The sequence below is a fragment of the Leptosomus discolor genome, chromosome 4 (genome assembly GCF_034619465.1).
Source record: "Leptosomus discolor isolate bLepDis1 chromosome 4, bLepDis1.hap2, whole genome shotgun sequence".
In the NCBI taxonomy this organism is placed as follows: domain Eukaryota; kingdom Metazoa; phylum Chordata; class Aves; order Leptosomiformes; family Leptosomidae; genus Leptosomus; species Leptosomus discolor.
In genome coordinates, this window is record NC_141394.1 from 49,922,592 (window position 1) to 49,946,015 (window position 23,424).

The following is a 23,424-nucleotide window of genomic DNA, read 5'->3' on the forward strand; positions in this document are numbered from 1 at the left end:
AACTGTTCTTGCAAAATAAACTTTTTTTATTGGCTAATTCTGCAACAAGTTGTGTGGGTTTTTTGGTTTTTGGGGGTTTTGTTTGTTTTAAGCATGTACAGTACTCTAAACTTTTAAATTGCATAGCAAACTTTTAAATTGCATAGCAAACTTTTAAATTGCATAGCACCAGAAGAGATACACCTGCTTGGTGGACTTTTTGAGGATACCTAATATCTTCTCAGTTCTTGCATACACAAAAAAATGCACAAACCATACAACGGGTTAACCTTATAAAAGAGTTTGAGGAAAAAGACCGTAGGCAAAGGAAAGCCTAAGAGCACCTAGTCCTAAATCTAATAAGCCCTATGCACGTTCTAATGCTTCACAGTAGTTTTTATTAACTCACAACTGTCTGCTGCTTGGCATAGGGAACTCTGTTTTCGCCTGTCAAGCTAGTGAATATGGAATGTGTATGAAAAGAGGCAGTGCTAGAGAAAAACTTCATTTAAACATTAATAAAGAAGAAAAATGGCTATAATGTCAAATAACATACAGTTCATTCTACGTCCAGAAGCGTTTCCTATATCAATTTAGTTCAACTTTAGTAGCTACTGTTGTTTCTCCTTGTAGGTTCTGAGCTATACAAATGTAGTTTCCAGCATCTCTGGCTTCAAAATCCTCAACAACAAGAACGCTCTTTGAGATTCTTGTGGTATGTCCAGTTCCTCTGTTTATCAATCTCCAGAAGTTTTGGATAATCACAGGCCTCTCAGACTGTTTAAAAGAAAAAAAAAAAAAAAAAAAACAACCCACCCATGTAAGAAAATACATGACTTGGCAAAGGGTATTTATGCCACATAAAGATCCTACAGTGGTTCTCCCACTCTTAAGTGCAGGTCCTGTGTATCTTTGCTTGCCAAAGTTCTGCCTGGAGTATATGAACAAACTCAGCTGCAGTTGTGGGCCACTTACTAAGGCTGCACTTGGGTCCTTGCTCAAACCAGTGTGGTATCTTGGGGGAGATGTCAGGATAATGGCATGAGCTTATCTTCAGACTTTCAGCACGTCTCAGAAAGGCAGGCAGCAGTGGTGTGAGTTAGCTGACCAAGCTTTACCTAGTTCTTTTTTAGCACAGAGAAGGGCTTTAAATCACGTGTTGAAAACCAATTCCCCCTCCTCTAGTTTCAGAAACACTGCATTAGATAGATAACGTACAAGCAAACTAACAATTCACCCATGCATCTAAGTTAATCCTCACATGATGCTTTCCAAAAAGTGTAAGTAACTTCAAAGCCAAAAATACAAACACAGATGCTTAGAAAGATGCTTTTTAGATTTTGTTGTTATTTTAACAGGTTGGGGTTTTTTTCTCTTGTGTAAGAGCATTCACTGATGGACTGTTTACCAAGCAACACTCCCTGGCACCGCAGAAGTTTGCAAACGACGGATAAGAGAAACTGGCCCACAGATCCCTTTCCTTCCAAAATCCATCATGCTAGTCAGCAGCTTTAATCATATTGGCTTGTGCTACACCAATAAGCTGCATAAAACTGGTAAGAGAGAGGTTTTGCTTGGAAACCATCTCCTCTTGCTTCTTGGAACAGACGAGTTCGCCATTCTCCACTGTGACTGCTACAAGGCTTAAGCTAAGAGTAGCACAAGTTAGACACTTTGCTAGAGCCAAAGCTACCGTCTTGCACTTGCAAAGTGACCAGTACAGAAGATCTTTTTGAAGCTTGGGGATGAGTCACAGTGCACTCGGGGGGGGGGGGGGGGGGGGGTGCCTAGGAAGTTGCAGGCATTTGCAGCTAGCAAGAACTTTTGTTGAAAAACTGGTAATCTCATCTAGAAATTCTTAACCCTTTAGAAGGAACGAGACCGCTTAGCAGAGCTCTACCTAGCAGAGTGCTACCTCCTGTTCCCAGCCTGAAAATCAAGTGCTACCTGCAACCAAGTACTACTGCACCATTAATTCAAGCCTAACTTAGTTCTTAAATGCAGCAAGTGGAACTTCCTGACCCTACTGAAAGGGAAGGTGAAGGCCATGTAAGGCAGATGTTATTTGCCTGGTTGGGCTCCTGCTAGCCCAGTTTTTCCTCAAACTAATTGCCTTTTGCTTTGAAGCTAGTTTCAGGGAATCACATTAAGGAGTGAATCAGTAAGCATCTGTGTGCATTCACAGCAGGTGAATGAGCAAACACAACTGTCAGGGAGCAGCAAGGGGGTGGGGGTTGGGGAAACAACCCAGAAAACTGAGTGAAGAAAAGTAAGAGGGAGAGGTTAGTGACTAGAGATGAGCTGAGGGTCTCTCCAATGCAATGTACCTAGGAGCAAGCAGGGATGAAAGTGCTGCTTCTGCTCAGGGATCAAGAGGTAGGTGCCAGTCTGGGTGGGGGTAGGAACAAAAGCTATCACTGCTCTCTGCACTGAAAGCTGCAGCAATGAATGCAAAATTCTTAGTCCTTTTTGTTGCACAAAAGAAGGTGTAGCTGACCAGCATCCCTGATGGTCCCTCTCTTCTCCTTCCACCCCCACCTTTTTCCCTTGCAGTACATGTATACTTCCTTAATAAATGCTAAGTCTCCAACAAGCACACAGTGCTTCTACTCTGACATTTACTTAATCATTTCGTTGGGGCAGAAACGCAAACACAACTCTTCCCTCCCTGTCCCCAGGCACAGCTGGAGCTGAGACTGTTTATTCCAGTGGATAAGCTCAGCCCTTTCCAGGGCAGATGCAGGCCACAGGCCAAAGCCCGTCTCTCAGCCCCTGTAGGCAGGAGCAGTGAGAGGGTGTAGTCCTCTGCTGGTAGCACATGTGCCCTGCACGGCAGCCGCAGCACCCGCAGCACCCACAGCACACGAGATGATTTGCATGTCTTCAGCTCTTTATAATCAATTAGTGCTACAGAGGCATAACTGTAGCGCACATGCCAGCGCTGCATCAGGTGCTGTAAGACCACTGGAAGCCACTGGGCCAAGAACAGCTGGCAACAAGGCTTGAGCAACCACTCAGCTGTGAATGCTGTAAAGGTAGCAAAGGGGTGGACACTACTAAGATAGAGAGTTTTGGAAGTCCAAGCTGAGTCTAGAATTTAATTCCTTCAATTGTTTGGTCTTAGTAATTACAGTTAGTTACAAAAGACATAAAATTGGGGTTTGTATAGCCAGTTACTGCAGTCCAATACAGATATTAAGGGAAGCTTAAAATTAAAAAAAAAAAACAACACACACAAAAAAAACCCTCAAAACCATATCAATCAACACAGCTAATGTGAGCAGCAGGAGCACTTCTCTTCCCCACCCAAGAGAGTGAATTGTTGTAAGATGGCCAGAGTTAGAGCCCCATCTTGAAGGGCATAGACACTGACATTTGTCGATGCATTTCACTCAAAGTAACGCTAAGCGCTAAATTCAGAGGAAGACATTGGGCATTTAACTCAAAAAACACTATTGCTCTGCAACTCCCAGACCTGGAGGTGCTTGCATTTTACTTTTTACCTCACTGACACCTGCAAGTTTCTCCACTTGTTTAGGTATCTGCCCTTTCCTTCCTAACTTCAAATGGACACCAGACACCAGGAATTCTGCCAGACTCTTCCAGTGCTCCATCCAGTGAGTTACTCTTCAGATGACTTAATTCATGCTATCAGTACCAAGCCCCTCCCCAAATGCAGTTGAGGCTGCCTTGTTTAACAGCCAGGACAGAGCAGGGAGGAGAAGCTGGTAATTGCTCACAAACTCTGAGACTTCAATAGTCTAATAGTCTCAGCAGGAAAATACGACAAGCAGCAATGAGAAAAAAGGGGAAAAAAAAAAAAAAGAAAGAATAAAAGAGGTGGAGGGGAGAAGGCAAAGTGAAAGAACAAACTAAACCTAAGCAAGGACTAGAAAACTGGTTCTACGTGCCCAGTGCCCTCACCAGCAGTTCAAATCCCTTCTGGGCTCACTTGCTCCCTCACTAGTTTTTCTCCTGAAGAGGCACACACAGGACAGGAGTGCTACAGTCTCTCTCTTAATGGCTATAGCAAACTTCTGGGACTTTGGATTTGATTTTTTCTCAAGCCTAGTAAGCACTGACCTCCACTCACTCACTTAAGCAATTACCTCTGCTGTTAAATGACTTAATTCTACACTGGCTCAGGGAGACCAGTGCTGACACAAGCACCTTATTAGACAACCCAGCACCAGCAGGGCTGGCAAACAGAATACAAATGCAGACCCTCAGGTCCTAGAGGATTCCTTTGCCTCTGGGCAAGGGTTCCATCTTCCAGCAGCCCTTCCTTTGCTCCTAGCTTGCTCAGGATAAACAGCAGTATAGTTGAGACTAGTTCAGAAACAAGTCCCTACTGTAACTGGTCAGAGTGGGGAGACAGAGAAGAGAGGGAACCATCAGTGATGCTAGTCAGATACACCTTATTTCGTGCAAGAAAAAGGACCAACAAAGTTTAAGATTCACTGGATGTTTCCAATGGATTCTTTCAGATGAGGCTGGGCAGAAGCAGGTTTCTGTGCTTCTGGATGTAGGCAAGAGTTAAGCTTAAAATTTCTGTGCTGAAGTGATTCATGTGCCCAAGCCATGGAGATGGAAGGGATATCAAACGCAGAGGCATCAGTGAGGCTTTGTGGCTTGCCCTAGAAAAGCTTCCTGACGCTGGCTGGCTTTGACCCTGTCTGAGGCTTTTATCTGTAAATGCTGCCAGAGGCCAAGTGTCTCTGGAATGGAAACCTGAGGGAGGAGCGAGCTTTGCTGGGCTTGGTTTTTGCCAAGATGGGTAGAGCTCTCCAGCTTCATTCCTGTGCTACTTCTAGGCTCTCAGGGAAAGGTGGGCTGCAGTTCAGAAGGGATGTGCTGCCTCCTCCTGCCAGCATGCCTGAGCTAGCATGAGGCAGACACCACAACCTGAATCTTTACTCCAAATCTAGACAGACTGGCACTCAAAGCATTGCCGTTATGAAGAACAAACCATTTCAGCCAGGGCATACATCTCTTACCTCTTGCCCTGGGTACTGCCACCTGAAAGTCACATCTACATCTGGCTCCCCAAGGACTGTGCAGATTACACGAACGCTGTCACTAACTTCTGCTGCAATTGTGGTTGAGGGCGGGCCCTTGGGAACTGACAGAAAGACAGTGTTTGGAAGCAGAAAATTAGTTTCTGAAGTTAAATTAACTGATAAAACTTAAAGAGTCAAATTTTGCCTCAGTTTGCTTAATGCAACAGGTAAGTGATGTACACCTGCAACTTTCCCTTCCACACTGGGAAACTGCTAGAATTTAAACTTACAAAGTTTTATCATATATACTTCTGATCAAGATTATAAAACTCTGCAGTTACATGACTTACTTTACTTTTTTTTTTAATTAAATTGTTTTCTAAACAATGTCAGCAAAAAAAACCAAAGAGTCAGTGTAAGCATACAGAGAATGGCACTTTACCTTCCACATACAGTAGGTGATACTTGATGGAAATCTGAGGTGCTCCCTGTGACTCTGCTTTGCAGTAGACAATCCCTTTATGATCAGAAGTAGGGTGCTGGTAGACAAAACCCTTCTTGACATCATATATAATATCAGTTCCATCTATTTCAATTTCTTCTGCTGGAAACTCCCTGTGTAGAGTTACTTTTGCTGAAGGAGTAGTAACACGGCATGGGATGACCGCAGGTTTATCTGGGTTCAGGTAGACAATCTCAAAATAACTGGGAGTAGGTACAAAAAGTTCCTCTTTATCTGTGCAGAAGAGTTGATATGGTTAGAATAATATTTACATCTTGGTTTAATAGAGAGAAGAGAAAGCACATACAAGAGAAAACAGCTATGAGCAACATTAAAAATTATTCCAAAGCTTTTTGCTTAAAATATGCACACACAAAAGAAAAAAAAAACAAAACCACTTTTCTAACTTGTGAGTAGATATTTACATAGCTTGCATTAAAAACATTAAATCAAGAAAAAGTATTCTTCACTGTAATCATATTTTTTTTTAGTCTTAAGAACATCTTTGGAATTCCTTCTTAATAAATTTCCAAATACTCATCTGGATCTAATTCTGTTCACTCGCCCACTTTTAAAGGGTAAAACACATGAAAAAAACCACCACCACTAGAAAGATAAGATCTACTGGAAAGAAATATTCTGTGGGGCTACAGCCTTTTTATGCATACGATTTTAGGCAAAATGTTTGATTTACTGCTCTAAGTAGCTGAAATATTTAGTGCTTTTGGAATAACAGTTAAAGAGTATTTCCATATCTGGCATGCTTCTTACAAACAGAAAGCTGAAATTCCTCTTTCTAGCATGTGCATTTACATAACAACTTGACTGAAAAATTTATCCCAGCCTTTCTAAAGGAATGTATCCTCAGAACATTAACCACTTCTGATAAATGGCTTCTGCACAGTCTCATGGTCTAATTTAGCTCCAAAACATATCACTAACAATCCTATCTTAGCATTTTGTACTGAAATATTTGCTAGCCCAGGATGCTTTAGCTCTAATCAGGCAGTGAAGGTTGTTTTACCATTCAGAATATTTTCCATGAGAAGAACAAATTAACCATTTGATTTCAGCTCTGTTGTACCAAGTAGCAGTAAACTGTGCAGTTACCTCCTATGACCCTATCCATGCAGTGTTCGGGCTACAGTTAACCTCAAGCTCTGTTAAGAGTGTTTTGCCTCTCCACATGCTGTATAGACTCTTGGGAGAAATTGTGGCCCTACCAAGGTCAATGAGGTCAAGATTTTTAAGTCAGTGCAGGTAACTGGAAGGAGGCGGGGGTGGAGGGTCCATGTGGTCATCTGAATGCCATGACAAAAATCAATCTTCTGCACAGATTTGATTTCTTTATCCAGACACATTTTCAAAAATTAAACATTTTTAATTTGTTTTGCAGAATATCCTCAGAATGTTTGTTAGTATTTTCAAAGGTATTTCCTTTCCATTGCATTATGCATTATTTTGGGTGCACATCTAGCATAATCCATAGGGAAAATGGACTCATAAATCACACTAAGCAAGTAATTTTCTGCTCACCAGCACCATCTTCCTTAACATCCACTAAAAAAGACGAAAATTGAGGAAGAAAAATCTTTACAGTGAAATTGCTGATGTAGCTTTATTCCTGTCTTACTAGCAAATATATTTCCATTAATAATCCCCCAGTGAGTTAATTACCTGTGAAAAAGATGTACGTTGAACCTGTTTTAGTCTCATCCTTCCTGCATTTGTTACCACTGCACATCTGAAGCCAGCAGCTATATTCACCGGTGTCTGCTGCAGTGGAGTTTGCGAGGATCAGCTGACCATACCTGTCAAGCTGCTTTATACTGGGGAGAAGAAAAACAAAAGGCACAGACAAGCACAGATGTGTCTCCTCATACATTTCTGTTAGCTTGCTTCTACTTTTGATTTTTTTATTCCTACTCTGCAAGGGACCAACCTTTCACTTTCAGAGCTATGTTGTAAACTTCCCTTTTGCTCCAGCAAAGACCTGCTATCATGAGTATTTTTACTGATTCCAGCTACACACGAGCACTTGCAAGCTTTTGTCTTGTACAGTTCATTCTTGGATTCCTTTCAGTCCCCATTTTGAAACTGGGTTGTGACTGCTGAAGACAGTATGTTCATTTGTTTTGTCTCAGTTTGTCCATGTATATCCCGTATTTTCACACTCCAAGTCAACCTGCATGCATCTCGGTCCTTTTTTGGTACTACTAACTGTAGCACTGCTTCAAAGGTATATAATAAAGATAGTTCAGGAGTACTAAGTAGCAGGTACTTTTAATAAGAGTTTCTTTGATGATTTATGCCTGCTTTCAGTGTGAACGCTTTCCCATCTTTAACACACCGGTCCAAGTTTCCACTTGCAAACACCATCATAAAAAGCTTCTGCCTCAGCTTGGATTTATTCCGCAAGTAAGCCATTTTGCATTGCCTACGCCTCTGCCCTAAGCCACCACACTGGCATCCAGGCTCTCACTGGAGTTTCCTCATCACCCCTTGCCTATTTCAGAGCATGACCCTGAGAACTGCTGGAGGTATACTGGCAGTATTATCACATAACTACACAAAATTCAGCCTGTGTGCCTGTGTGATTATTTCGGACTTCACTTGCTTTTTTCTCCTTCTCCTGAATTTCCCAGATACATCTCTCAGTGGCTTGACATTTGTAAATGTGCACATACATAAATATGTAGATACATATATGTTTCTAAGGATCAAAGGTCCTACCTATGAAATTCAGCAGCTAAAATTTCATCTTGTTCTTTTTTTATTTTAAGGTTTGCTTTTCTGGCTCTTTCTTGCAGTCAGATGACGTTATAGTTGGCAGTCTGCTGCACTGCCTTTTGATGGATTGCAAAAGCAATGGTCAAACAGCACCAGTCCTTGGGGAACCCTGTCAGGACAGTCGTGTGGCAGTACTGATGCACTCCACTGCTGCTCTGACCCTTAAAAGTGTTATTTTCAAGCACCTGCCTTTACATGGTAGCATATCCAGAACACAAAGGTCTCCTGTTTTCCTTTGGAAGACATTGAGTTACAAGGTCATTTCTGTTCTAACCAATTCAGGAGAGATTTTTCCAGTTTCAGACATTTGATAGCTAACTTCTTTCCAGCATTTCATACAGGGTCTGGACAAATACACAGCTTGCATGAAGTCTGAACAGCTCCCATACTCTTATTCAACTGTGGGTTCTCTGAATATTTATTATCCTATTTCTTCTTATTAAAGTGGCAGATATTCTGTAAGGCAGATGCCCAACTGAATAATTTTTTTTCTGGGATTAGCATACTTTGAAGAAATTCTTATCCTCTAGAACACCTTATCGCTGCGTACCAGCAGTACTATAGACCTGCCTGCCTGTAATGTATGCTCTAAATGCTCTGTTTTGTGTACATTTCCACTGCAGGCAGAATAACTGCTTAAACAGTGAAGTCAGTACTTCCAGCTACACGTCCTTCCCAAAATGCCTGACTCCCTAGGTGTTCTGCTAGCAGTCTGCAGTACTACCAGCAATCATAAGCAACAGTTCAGATAACCCAAAGTTTGGCCAACAGCCAAGTCTAGAAGCTTACAAATTAAAATCACACCAAATACACAACCCAAACAGGGCTAACTGAGAATTATCTTTTCCATTAAACCCCTTGGACACCATTACTACAGTCATCCACCACGGGGCAATTTTGAAGCCTGACTAAGGAAACAGGCAAATCATGTTTCCTACCCACTAATGTGCTTGTCCCACATGACCTCATCCAATTCCACTTTTTGGAATCATGTAATCATGGAGTAGTAGCATTTTCATTTTTAATATATGCACTACTTTACTTATAAATCCTCTTCAGTTTTTCGGTAAGCTTTGAGAGATTCCTATTCGTGCAAGAGATCCTGTTGTGTATCATACCCAACAGGAAGAGAAATCCAAAACATGTCCTAGTCTGCATTATTATTATTTAGTTTCACAGTTCACATTTCATAGGCTACATGACTACATCAGCATAAAATGTTTTGCAAGCATCCAGCACTAAATGTCAACCGTACTGAGAAACCATTATGTCAGAACAGTTTTGCCTTCAACCATTAATGCAGACACTGAACTATAGCTCAAAATCCCAACAGACAGAAAAATAAGGTCAGAGTTAATTAATTATTGTACAGTGTGTTCTACTTAACTGAGAACAAGCTATCCAGTAATCAATGGAAATAGCCTAGCGAGGTAGTCATACACAAACATGCACTAACAAAACCTGGCAACTGAGAGTGGCAGTGCTGAAATCTATGACTTGACCATATTAAGCAGACAGAACAGGCCACATAAAATAAATTATAAATGGTAAATCCTGCAGCTGACAAATATTTCCAGAATAATTTTTATTTCATCAGTATTTTAGATGCCGGGAAATCTGACTAAAAAGCCAGAACTTCACTGTGCTCTACATATCACAAAGTAAAAATGTTGTATATGCAAACATTTCAAGACTGTTTAAAGAAACCAGAATCTTATTCCATACATTCATCTTATTAAGCTTTAGTTATTTGAAGTTCAAAAAATCTTTGCCAGAAAAACTACGCCAAATTTAGAAGCTAAAAAAAAAAAAAAAAAAGATAGAAAAAGACAAAATGACAGTGTTCATAGCATCACTCTAAAAACATCTAGCAAACTCCTCTCAAGCAGCTACATTCATACTGACAAAAGAGAGCTTATCTCAAATACAAGCTCACTAGACGAGGGGCATATCATCTTACTGTTTAACACAAGACCTTTCATCCCTCTCAGGTTTCAATCCTTCTCATACATCGTAGATCCAGTTTTGGTGAGCCTACAGTCATTAATCTGTCACGCAGTCTTACAAAACAGCATTCCAGCCCTTCTGCCCTCGAAGTGCACGAGCTAACTTTGACCCTTAACACCACCAAGATTTTTGGCCAGTTCAGTGAGCACACAAAATTTTCAGACAAAAAGTTATCTGCAGGGTGTATTTATGCTGCACAAGGCAAGAGAGCATTACAGATAATACACTAGTCCTGAAGCAAGCTGGTGTGCGTCCTTAACTCAGGAGCCAAGTTCGTGCGATTCTAGCTTTCTCCCCAGAGTTGCACTGCATGCAACAGTCTCTAAAGCTAAGCAAATCATTTCAGTGTGTACTGTTATTTACTCCAGTTAGGGTTAGTGGGGAGAGGATTCCTGCTCTGGCTCAACAAGAAACAGCCAAAGAGTCTTCCTCCTATATTATAATTTTAGCATATGTTAACAGTTTACAGACTTGTTAAAAACCTGAGATTCTCTAGTACAGCAAGCAAAAATGTTTTGTTTACCAGGTTGTAAAGTATACCTACAAACTCAAAGAAGGCATAGCCACTAACACTACAGAAATGGCTTTTCTAATTATAATCTCATCTTTCTTAGAAAAGTCATATTGTCCTCCAGGCTGCTCTATTCTCCTTACCACATGGGTGAGTTAAAAACGTGACAAGCATGAAGACAAAACATCTGGCTTTTATCCCTACTTCTGTTTGGAGCCACCCATAGGAAATACATTATGTGGATGCTAAATTTAGCTACTTGCAAACCAAAACACCCTCTTCTCTCAGAACTACAGACAGGACACGGAACGCAGTGAGCCTCTTCAGTGTCACCTCCTGCCCTGGACCTCTGCTGTTAACAAACCCTCTGACCAACTGAGCTACAAATGCCCTCACCGCCCTGAACCTTATGTCTCTTCTGCCTCCCGCAACCGCAATTCTGTTAGATTCCAGGGCCCTTAAAGCCTCCTCTTGTAGCAGGTCAAGTTAGAGGATGTTAGCAGTTTGCAGGAGATGTAAACCACCTTGCTTATTGTTAAAATTCCCACCAGACCAGTTAAATTCGTACCTCCCCCTCCTATTATTTAAAATTGGGAATTGGATGCATGAGCATCTCCTGCTGCAGGGACACACAAATGAAGAAAAGAATGGTACTCATCAGTTCCCAGCGACTGCATGGGTCTCGACGCTCCGCGCCTCCTCCTCACCTGTCCTCCGGGCCAGCAACCTGCTCCTTCTTCACTATTACCTCCTCAGACCCGAACCACTTCCCACCTGCTGCTGCTCTGGTTTGCACCAGTGCCCCACCTCCAGCAAGGCCAGTGTGGAAACCCAAGGTAAAAAAGCCGAGCCCGGTTAATTAGCTTGGATTTCACTCCACACCTCACTAACTGGTAACGAAGGGATTACCTTATACTTGGTCTTTACGCACTAAAAAATGTTAGAAGATACTGGACATACATCTATCTAGATGATTAAACTAATGATTTGCTAATACATTTTTCTGATTTTCCCCTTTGCCCTATATTCAGCATTTTGTTTTAAAATAATGAGCATAATGTATTCATAAAATTTTAAAATTGGCCTATTGTAGTTGGTGTTTGGTGCATGGTCTTTTGTATGCAGTGAGGAAGATCTAAGCTCCTCTTGAAAGGTAACAATATTGTTAATAACCTTTTCTGCTGTCAGTTCACTTACAAACACTACCAACTGAACTATCTAAATAACATTATCTTTACAATATTGCCAGTTAAATTCAAAGCTTTCTAAAACCATTGAATATAAATTCAATATTTCACATTTTATAAAGCTTACTGTTTCATATGCATCTATTAGCACTACAGCAGAGATCTTGAGATAATTACCAAAGTCATGCTAAAAATGTGATGAAAATATAACTGCACAAGATTTTGTGGTCAAAGTCTCCACAAATTACTACTATTCCATAACTCTGAAGTGTGCTACCAATCTACGTTTTCAATTTCTCTAGCTAATTACAGGATCTTCTGCTTACATTTAAAATTGTTCATGAAGTCTAACTCAGCCTTACTGCTTCAATAACTTATTTCAAAATAATTTTTCTAAAGCAAGGATCGCCATATTTCAAAACAGACCCTTAAATATAAGCCTAACATACTTCTAAAAGAAAATAAACACTTTGGCATGTTATATCCAACCAGCCAAAATGTCTTATAGCATTTATTTTGTGACATTATTAACTTTTGTTATATGGTTAAAATATTACAAATACTGTGAACTTGAAGGAGAACAGAAGGGCAAATTGCTGAGGCAACAAAATCTCAAACTACTTCAATACTACAAAATGCCAAACACCACACTTAGGAAATGCGTATCTTTTTTTCCCCAAACTACCTTTAATACTTATATATTGTCCCATGTGAATCACTAGAAGAGTACTTAATTGTGCAAGAGAGGAATAGACAGTCAAACAAATAATGAAGCAGCATTTGGATTCCTCTCCAAAAACTGTGAATACTTGCCTTGCCTTCTTCAATGCCAGATGCTAACACTCAAATAACATGACCTGGTGAACCTACAGGACCAAATCATGACAGCAACCTATGTGCAAAGTGTAACATACACTTGAAAACGACAGCCACCACCACCACAGACACATGCTTGCTGTTGGTATGGTTTGCACATCCAGCTTGGGCTTGCTGCAAGGCCAGGTCTGGTATTGCAGCTGATAAACGCCACCTACTGGAATAAATCCAGGCAAAACACTATTTCTTGCAAAAGAAAAAGCAGTAGTAGCTTAAATCAACCACAGGCTCTTTTGAGAGATATTGCTGCGATAAGCCCTCAGCAGAAATAAGCTTGCTGCTGTAACTTACTGCGACAGAAGCCTTGCACTAGCTACAGAGGTTTATTCAGCCAGTGTAGTTCCTGAACTTAGCCTTCAGGGGACAAGCAAACAAACACTCACAGAAGAACTGGCTCACGAATTTCAGAAGGATATGCTAGAGTGATCAGTGTATAACTGCCAATCTTCAACACTCCTCTTTGAAAAGAGAATGGGAAAGGAGAAGACTAGATCTGAAAAATTAAGTAGGAATGATCTTAAGATAGCATCATACCTGTAAATAAGTGATATGATCACAGATATTCGGATAACCTCAGGTAATTACAGAAAGCATACACACTTGTACTTAATTTGGGAAGAAAAGGACAATAGGAGTTAGTACGCTTGCTCATATCTCTATGCCTCTCACCTAATAATCCAAGAAAAGCTCCTTACAGCTCTTTCGTAGGACATCATCCACAGTGCTCCAGTCTCCTCACTCCTTGTCTTTCGCAGACACACAAATCTCCATAAAAGACAGTGAAAACAAACACTATGCATGGCAAAAAAATGCCTGCGGAAGACATCTTTAATCTCCTTATATGCCCCTCCTCTTTCAAATACAGCACTAAATTACTACATTTAATCTATATTTAGCTATGTGTACTATCCTCAAAAACTGGGAAGGCAGACAATTGTATGGGTTCTTGGAGAAGATGTTTAGAGTAACAGGAGATTCACCTGGTGAGGCACAGAAAGGGGAAGGAGTCCTCAGTCCCTCTTCCTGCTCTAACTATTTATGCAGCTTCCACTAAGACATCACTAGAAAGAAAAAGTCTTCCTAAACCCAAGGTGACTATCCTCAGCATTAAACTCTGTCACATCACAAACTTTGCAATTCCCTTTTGCACAGGAAGGTAACTTTGACTGACAAAGTAAAGACTACTCTCGCTTGCTCCTTATCATGGCAGTTGGTGTATTTTTTTTGCTAGCTGAGATGTGGTTTGAGCCTCCTCAGGAACTTAATCTTAGCGTTTCAGGTTGTAGCTACATTAGCAACCAGTACAACCCTCCAGGAGCAGGTCTCTGTAGAGCAACAGAGTTGGTAGTGTGTACCTGACATCCACACTCACACATTTTGAGAGTTTTACTTCAGACTAGCTCTAATGTGGTTCCCTGTTAGTGGCTGCAGCACACTGGTATCCCACTGGACCACATCTTCTAGTTTGAATTCATCTGAAGGAAATCCTGTTCACATGCTACAAGACTATTCCACAGTGCAAATCACAGGGTAGTAATTGGTGATGACTGAAAGACGCTCATCCTTCTTCGTTAACATTAGAAACCACTAGGTGGAACATCTTGATTGTAAAAATGTAAACAAAAAAATCCCAATGGTGTTGCAAGTGGTAGGTAAAAAAAAAAAAAAATAAAAAAAATAAATAAAAAAAGAGTTCTTTATTTCTTTATTTTTTTCCCCCCCAAAAATGAAGAATAGCTTACCTGAGTCTGGTGTCTTTAAAGGTGTCTAAGTATGAAGGATAGTTCCAAGTGACATTACTCCCCTTACATCGCAGTTCTATGCTTTCTCCTGCAGACAGGCTTAAAGTGGCAGCTGGTTTCTGGAAACGACCTTTATCCATCACCTGTGTCAGTATGGACTGGGACTTCAAAGAGGAGTCAGCAGATTCCCTCTCCTTCATTTTGGGGGTTCTGGGTTTTACTTTTTTGTTAACAGGCTTAATTTTGTTTTCCCCAGGTTCTTTTGGACGCTTACTCTTCACAGGCTGTCCAATGACTAGTAAGATAAGAAAAGTTAAGTAAGCAAGAAAAGAAGGCAACGTTACTGATTAGAAAAAGGTTATATAGTGGTTTTGCTAAAAAAAAAAACCAAAAACCAAAAACAAACACTTATCGCAAAGAATAACTAAAGTTCTGTTCTTCCTATAAAGGATGCATAAAAAGGAGTAAAAATTAATTTCCATAAGCTTTTGAAGTCTCTGGCATGACCCATTTTCCTGGGGAAAAAAAAAAAAAAAAAAAAAAAGGAGTTTTCAACAACATGTGGAAAATCTGTACTTACAGTTCACATAAACAGACAACCATGTAAGGTATGAGAACTTGACAAATGGGAAGGGAAAGAAATAGAGTGTTTCTATCTCCAGGTACTTTAGTAATTTCTACCTTATGTCACTGCCATTTAGTACACAAAGCTACACAAGTTTTCCTGTCTTCATAAGGATGTCATGCACTCATCAATTCTGCATAACCTTTTCAGACACCATGTTACCATAAGAGATGCATGAAAAAAAAATGGCAAGTGTGGAACTTCATGACAATTTATAAAATACTGATAGTGATGCATTTTATTTTTTTACAGTAAGTACTGTGAAAATACAAATGGCACTTAAGTCACTCAGCAGTATTTAATTAATCACTTTGCTGTAACAGACATTTGTTTTGACAGTCCAGATGAAAACAGAACCTTATTTAGAGGCAAAAGGTAAGAGATTTTATTACCTGCTAGACACAACAGGCATGCCCAGCTGCCTTTAAAAACAAAGTAAAGGAAACAGAAAGGAGAAGAAAAAGTGAGGGGTCTCAAAGTTAAAAAAAAAATAAAAAATCAAGATATTCCCACTTTAACTGACAGCAGGAAGCATGGATCTTTTGTGAGATGAGCCTAAAACTGCTGTCCCCAGACACCAAAAGCTCCACTAACTGTGCCTGACAGCTAATTCATACTGAACACATCTTTTCCACATGAAAATGCTCAGGTATTTTATTGTACAAATCAATCAACAAGCTCCCTCTGGAATTAAAAACAGCCCTGCTGTATACGGAGTTAACACGAACTAACATTCTGTGATTCTGTGAACTAAAACTGGTACTGGCTGCAGCATGAACAGCAGCACTTCCAGACTCCAGCCACTGATGGCTCCCATGGTGTTCCTCACACCCTGGCTGGACACCCTGCACTGCTTTGGCCTTCCACTTCTCTAAGTCCAGGCTGATGTACACATCCCTTAAATGGCAGAGAGCCTTGTGAGCACAAATTTAAAACCCAGGAAATTCAACTTCAACATAAGAAAACGCTTTCTATTGTGAGGATGGTCAAGCACTGGCACAGGTGGCCTGGAGAGGTTGTGGAATATCCATCCATGGAGATATTCAAAACCCAACTGGACACAGCCCTAGGCAATCTGCTCTAGCTGGCCCTGCTTGAGCATGGGGTTGGACTGGATGATCCCAAGAGGTCTCCTCCAACCTCAGCCATTCTGTGACTCTGTGATCTCAGCATGCAGAGAAAGGCTGCCTGTATAGGAGCATTTGCCTTCTGGTCTCGCACCAACTGGAAAATAAAACTGGAAGACAGCAATGCTGTAGTCATCTTAGTGTGTCCAATGCATTTTGAGCTCTTTTGGACTCTGAGATAATAAGAGTAATTTTTTTTTTTGAGAGGCATACAGAGCATTACTAAGGTACATCCCTCTGCCGCCACAAAGACAAACATTTTTCCCAGTTCGACATTATGAGCATTGGTGACGCTGATTGCAAAGATGGGCCAGCACTTTAAAATGAGCCACAAACTGAAGAGTTCAAACGGAAATGCCTTCCAAAGATCATGACACTTTAAGATAAATTTTCTAGTTTCTGGAAGGGAGAGTGAAACAAAAATTTATGCTTCCAATTTTTCCTCTTGCCTGCGATGCCACTGGCCATGCAAAGTTGACAAGCTTGGGGGAATGATGATAACAAAGGAAAATTTCAGAGAAGTGGTTGCTGCCTCCCAGGGAAGACCATGAAGTAGTTTTTTTCTAGTTATTCAGAGCACATCACCCGAGCAAGTGACACAGTGCATATACTACAGGGGTAAACAGTTGGTGCAGGAGCACTTTTTCCCTGCATTACATTAGAAAGGCTACAATGGGTCATGCCTAATGTCTGCCTAGCCAACATCTTTGCACTGACACTGGCCAGTGTCAGATATCAACCAGGAACAGGGCAACCATCTCTGCTCCTTTGATACTAGTATCCTAGCTTCCAAAAACCTTTCGCTCAAGGGATCTGTGAGCCACAGTTGCCATCATTTTATTGTCCCTGGTGGATTTTTCCTTTATTAATTTGTCTGGTCAATTTTCAAAACTACACAAATTATATATAAATAGTAGATGCCTCCTAGTTTTGGTATCAAGTGAATAAATATCCATTGTTTCTCCAACAACTTTCTTTGTGGTCCTTGTACTTTTACAGAACTTAAGTGTCCTTCAAACATATTCTTTCTGGACTGACAAGTCCTACTCTACTTAATTCTTCCTTGTAAAGAATATGCATCTTATAACAGTTCAGTTGCATCACATTTGAGTGATAGAAAGAAGACAAAAGCAGACTGTACACCAGGTTCAAGATACGGTCAAATCACAGTTGTACATATTAGTAATGCCTTCTTTCCTGTCTAAATAGCTCATTACTTTTCAAGAAAGCTGTATTAGGAGCTGACTTTCTCTAGAATAATCAAATGTAACTCCAAGATCACTTTCCTAAGTAGGAATTACTGGCTAGAAATTCGTAAGCAGAAACCCATCAATGCGTACATGAAGTTAGACTCATTTGTGTTACTCTGCACCTACCAACATAAAATATCAAGTCCTATTTTCACTGCTCAGCCTTTCAAAATGAAGAGATCCTTCTGCAACTCTACTGACAGTTTTCTTTTAGCAGATTTATAAATATGCTGAAAAGCATATGCCTTACAAGATCCCTGTGAAATTCAACTGCATAAAAACAATTCTATGCCCATATTCTAAAAACCGAAGACTAACTCCTACTCTGTGTTTCCTATTAGTGACTGCTCCACAAGAGGTCTTCCCTTGTCTCACAGCACCTTGGTTCTTGTAGAGTCTTTAACAGGCTTATCAAAAGCCTTTGGGAATCCAAGAACCTCAATCAACTCATCCATGGCCACGCTCTTATAAAGTCCTTCAGAGAACTTCAACAGATCTGCAACAGAAAACACACTTCTTAAGGGAATAAAATAAAAAATAAAAATAAAAATAAAAATAAAGCAGCCATACAAAGCCATACTGACTCTTCTGTAATTCATGCCTATTTATTCACAAGTTCAATTTACAGAATACAGAGATCTGGCTTTGCACCTGTACCTCCCTCAAAAAAAGTCTTACAATACCGGCATATTTCCATTTTCCTGGAAAGGAGCAGTTACTTGATAGGTTATGCACCTGAGTTAAGACTTCAGCAATTTCACCTTGAAATTTCTTTCAGGTGTGTATCATCAAATCATGGCACTTGTTCATGTTGTCAATTTTTTTCTACAGCCTTTTATTGGCATATTGAGACATGTCCTCTAATGATTCTCCCCATGGAGAAAGAGTCTGTCTTGGAGCCTGCTATTACGGTGCTCAGTAGGGTACCACACTCACAAGTTTCTGATGTGCTTATCATGTCACCATCTTCCATTAAAACCCCCCTAAGCACCTCCATAGTGAACATGGGTACACATGAATAATTGAGTTTTTAATTTAAGTTTTACTTTCTGTAAGTGTTCTTTCTTAACCCCGTTCCTACCAGCCTCACAAATTTTGCGGCCATCTCTCCCTGCCCCACCCCAGCACATCAGAAGAAAAGGATTTATGGCTGGTTTCATCCCTTTTGCAAGCTGTTTCTCAAACTCTTTTTGTCTGTCTTATTCTGGTTTTTATATTTAACCCATATGCGAGTTAATGGGCCTCCTCATCTTATGCAATTCCCCCTTCCAAAATTTAACACATCAGTCATTTCTTTGGCTTTTATTATTCCTGCAAGAATATTAAAACTACAGTCTGGCTGTTCTAAAGCAACACTTGAATCCAATTACCCGAGTACTGCTCTGGATCAAGTCAAGAACTGCTGCTTTTCTCAGAGGTTCTCCAAGCAGCAGCTCTAAGAAGTCATCACTTGTGGCATCTAAACAATTGCAGTCGGCATCATATCCCAATGTGTGTGATCCAGCCTGCACAGGGGTAAACAATTCTTCCTTTTGCTTTTCTGTTCAGTCCTTGCTGCCCCTCTGATTTTCATTAACAGAGCAGTCACTCCCTCCCATCACATTGTGTGGTCAGTAAGGCTGGTTGTTCTCCACGGGGCTAGTATTTCAGTCCTGTACTGACAAAATCCACCAGGAATCAGATTTAACACTAAAGCTTTCTTCAACATATACTGCCACTTCTCCCTTGGATTGAGCTATTCCATCTTTCCTGTATAATTTGTGCCCTAGTATTAGAAGGTCCCACTTACAGGCCTGATATGCCTTTTGGATAAGCATTCCCATTTCAAACCAGCCCTTCCAGTTCCCTGGTACACTTTCCAGAATTGTCCGCAGAAGCACACAAGCTTTGGTCCAGCCATCCTTCTTTTTTTTTCCTCCCAAACCCTATTGAAATAGGAGTATTTGTTCAAACTACTCTGCCACTTCCAGTACGTTCTGCCAACCTCAATCCTGACACTTGTTCAAAGGCACACGGCTCTTACAACCTTACCCCAAGGAAATGCATCAGCCCTAACTGTGTGCTCTTCCACACCTGACACTCTGCCTTTAAGAAACTCTTACAAGATTCCCCTATGAAAGCTTTTCGATTTTAAGTGCCAGAAATCTGGTTTTGATTTTCTCTAGATGAAGTTTTTCCTCTCAGCACAAGCTCCCTCTGTTCCATGTTTCTGTAGCTCCCAATGAGTCTGAACACTTCTCTCCTATACCACACTCCCAGCTACACAGTGAGACTCTTGTCTGTCTGACCTTGTATCCCTGCAGGTGACACCAGGGGCTTTTGAGGAAACACTGTCAGAGGAGCTTTTATCTACCTACACAGAAAACCTAGTTTTGCCTCCCTGCTGCACCTCCCTGAGAGTTGAGTTTCCAAGCAAGCTGTGATCATGCTCCTCCCCAACACTCCCTATAAGTCTGTCCAGGTATCTACTGATGCCACCACTTTTGCACCTCACAGTCCTGACTTCTGTCATCACTGAATCAAGTATCTGTATGCCAAATAACTAAACTAATTGGTACAGTACTCTACCACCTAAGATAAAACAGACACACAATCAAATCCCTCCAAGAACACAGAACCCATCACACAGATTCTCCCATTTCCTTACTCAAACTGCAAGACTTTCCCAGGGAAGGGAACAAACTCAGCTAGCCCATTTATGCAAGTACATAAATATGCCATGTTTGGGATACTTGATTGTCTCACTAGATTTATTTGCAGAGTCCTCATTGTTTTAATCCAGCAATAGCATTTCTTACTAAAAAAATAACAAAATTAAGACTTAGTAGAAAAATATCCAGTGAGAAAACTCCTCCTTTCTACCTCTGGTCAGCTCATAATGTCAATTTTAAGATACACTGTACTCATTTGCTCTGCAACAGTACATTAGGGTTATCATGCCAAAGCAGAGACTACGCATCAATACGTCACAGAAATACTCCATACAGCACTTTTGCTCCCAATTCATAGTATTTGTCTCATCTTATCCTTTATTTGTCTGCCCCTTGTTCTCACAGATGTTACACACACACAACAATCCCCAAACGGACGTTAGTCACATATTGCTAAAAAGCATCCAGTTTTGAGTTGAGACATCACCTATATCCACATGCACATCCCACTGGTTTCACAGCTGCACAGGCTGTAACTCAAAAAGGTCCTGATCTTCTTGAAGTCAATTATGTCTGGAGGGACATATTTCTCTGCTCATAAACTAATACAAGCAAAATTAGGAAGCCTTTTTTGAAATCACAGGGTCTACATTAGGCCTTATACCTCTAGCTTTAGACAAGGAACTGTCATTAAATATGCCAGATTACTTTCTCCCATAGCTAAGATTCTGGGTGACAAAGTGCAAAGCACCCAGTCAAACCCCAGTATAAACTAGACAAACTAAGAAAAACATTGGCCTGGGAAATCTTTTGCCCAAGTTACAACGCGTTTCTCATTCTGTGCTTTTATTTTCTGTTTCTCAAATAGAAAACTCTTTTCTTGATGTGGTAGTGCTCAACCACAGACTGTATCTTTCAGCAGAAATCCTCTCCCACACCACACTGGTCCACAGTCCAATTCCTGCACATAGTCATAAGCAAAACCGGGATGGAAAGGGCTTTTGGAAGTTCGCTCCCGCTCCTCTTCAGTTGCTCTGAGCCTTGTCTGGCTGAGTTCAGACTATCCCAAAAGCTGAAGACTCTACAGCCTCCTCCGACAACTTCTTTCAGTGCTTAACAGCTCTCGTGGTGAAGGATTTTTTATGTTCTTACAAGAATTTTTTCCTTACGACCCGCTGGGCCACTTGTGGTAAATGCCTCTTTGCCTTTCATCGCACACCTCAGAGCCTGCCTCCAGTTTCTCTACAAACCCTACCATGGGCTACACAGGCCCTGTTCTCCAAGCCCTTCTGTGGTGAAAAACAAAGGATTTTTCTTCGCTTGTTTCTTCTGAAGAACTTTTAGTAAGTTTATTTGCATTTTTCAAGATGGAAACAACCTTTCTTTTACCTAGTTGAAGTCTATATAAATCAAGAATTGTTTATGAATGCCCCTTCCCAATCAAAAACTTGCCTCTTCGCCCACCAAGACTTCATCACAACCCGAGACTGAGTTACAAGTAAAGTTTGGTCCTCTCCACAAACGAAAAACCATGAGCAAAAACCTAAGCACCACGTCCAGCCTTGACCCTCCTCCGGCCGCGGCACGGGGATTTAAGCGACCCTACAGAGGCACGGCGGCGGGGGCAGCCGGCGTTGCCGCAATCGCCTCTCCCCAAACCCCTGCACGGGCCGAAACCGCATTTTCGTCCTCCAGCGGCGAGACTCAGCGGCCGCCTGGCCGCTGACCAACACAGCAACCCGCCGCCCCTGCCCAGCAGGGCGGGAGCCCCGCCGCCGCCCCCGAGACGGCTCCCGGCCCTGCCCCGCGGGCTGCCATGGCGGGACGGCCGGGGGCACCGGGCGGCAGCTCCGCGGGATAAGGGCGGCCGCGCTGAGGGCGAGGGAAGCGGCCCGGCAGTAAGAGAAGACCGAGGCGGCTCAGAAAGAGGGGGAACGCGGCAGGGCGGGGGAGCGGAGGGCGGCGGGGGTCGCGGCTCACCGTGCGGCAGCGTCTCCTGCAGCAGCAGCAGGCTGAGGAGCACCCAGAGCCGCATGGCGGGAGCGGCCGGGGCGCCGGGCTGAGGCGGGCCGGGCGCGGCGACGGCGGCGAGGGGCGGCCCCGCGGCGCCTCGGCTGGCCCCGGCGCGGGGAGGAGCCGGCCGGCGCCGGGGCTCCCTGCCCGGGGCTCCTCGCCGGCGGAGTGCGGGGTCGCGGCTGTGCCATGCCCGGGGCCGCTCCACCGCCGCCCTCGCTTCTTCGCCGAGGGAGGGAAGACCCGCGACGCCCCGCAGGCGGGCCCGGCCGGGTGGGTGTCCTCCGTCGGTGGCTGTGCCGGTCAGGGCACCTGCTGCGGCGGTTCACCGCTCACACGGGGGAGCCTCCGGCTCCCTGTGCCTACCCTGAACTCCTCCCTCTGCGGCTCCATCTCCTCCGCAGCTCCTCACCGGGCGGTGGAGGAGCGTGTCAGGGTGTGTCGTGTGTCCCCCCCCTGCCCCGACCGTCGCCTGCCCCCGGCAGCGCAGGCCCAGCGCACTCACAGAGGTGTCCGTGTTCAGGGCAGGAACAGAGCAGCACCCCAAATGCGCTCGGCCTGAGGGATACTGCAGAAGTTCGTGGCTTGAATTAGCTCGTTGGTGACGGCTGCCCTTTGCCGTAGGTAGCTTGGCACAGGTGGAAGCTGTTGGGCGGCCTTTGGGCCTGTAACTGGATCAGCGGAGGGGAGCAGGGCAGGGCAGGAGCACGACAAGGGTCATGGATCACAGGTGACCCTGCAGCTGGACGTCAGGCACAGATCAGTGTTGGCCTAAGACAGCAAAAGTACATTTTTAAGTCAAACTGTTGCACTCATTCCTGCCTGCCACAGCAAAGAGATTCGCAAAAGCCTGCTCAGGAAAAGCTACCTCACAGTGGAAAACCAGAGGAAGTACCTGTGTGTTGCTGTTTGGGGCTTTGTGGTCCGTGACACAGTTTTCATGTATGACTGATGCCTGCGTGAAGCACGTGGAGAAAGTGCAGGTATCTCTTCGCTGCTCAGAGATGAACATGGTAAACGTGACGTTTGCTGTGTGTATGTTTACGCTCACACTGAGCTGTCAGAAGCCACTTCTTGAAATCCAAGGGTTTCCTTGTAGGAGAAGGGAAGGGAAAATATGACCAGAGGGGCCACAAAGGGAGATGCAGGGCAAGGTGAAGACAC

The 23,424-nt window shown here is 42.6% G+C and overlaps 1 protein-coding gene across 1 annotated transcript; it reads right to left on the reverse strand.

Moving 5' to 3' along the window:
* Nucleotides 1–567: 567 nt before the first annotated feature.
* PDGFRL (platelet derived growth factor receptor like) lies at nt 568–22,282 on the reverse strand. Its single transcript, XM_086464410.1, has 6 exons — nt 22,228–22,282; nt 14,595–14,889; nt 7,159–7,310; nt 5,422–5,715; nt 4,977–5,101; nt 568–756 (listed from the first exon to the last, which is right to left on the reverse strand). The coding sequence occupies exons 1-6, from the start codon at nt 22,280–22,282 to the stop codon at nt 568–570; spliced, it is 1,110 nt and encodes a 369-aa protein (XP_086320536.1).
* Between the last annotated feature and the right edge of the window lie 1,142 nt (nt 22,283–23,424).

Excerpts from the sequence above, each read along its gene's own strand:
- PDGFRL (XM_086464410.1), bottom strand. The coding sequence starts at position 22,282 with ATGCGGCTCTGGGTGCTCCTCAGCCTGCTGCTGCTGCAGGAGACGCTG. Across the intron at positions 14,890-22,227 it reads GCAGGAGACGCTGCCGCACG|TCATTGGACAGCCTGTGAAG; the intron begins GTGAGCCGCGAC and ends TTATCTTACTAG. Across the intron at positions 5,716-7,158 it reads AACGTACATCTTTTTCACAG|ATAAAGAGGAACTTTTTGTA; the intron begins GTAATTAACTCA and ends TCTTCTGCACAG.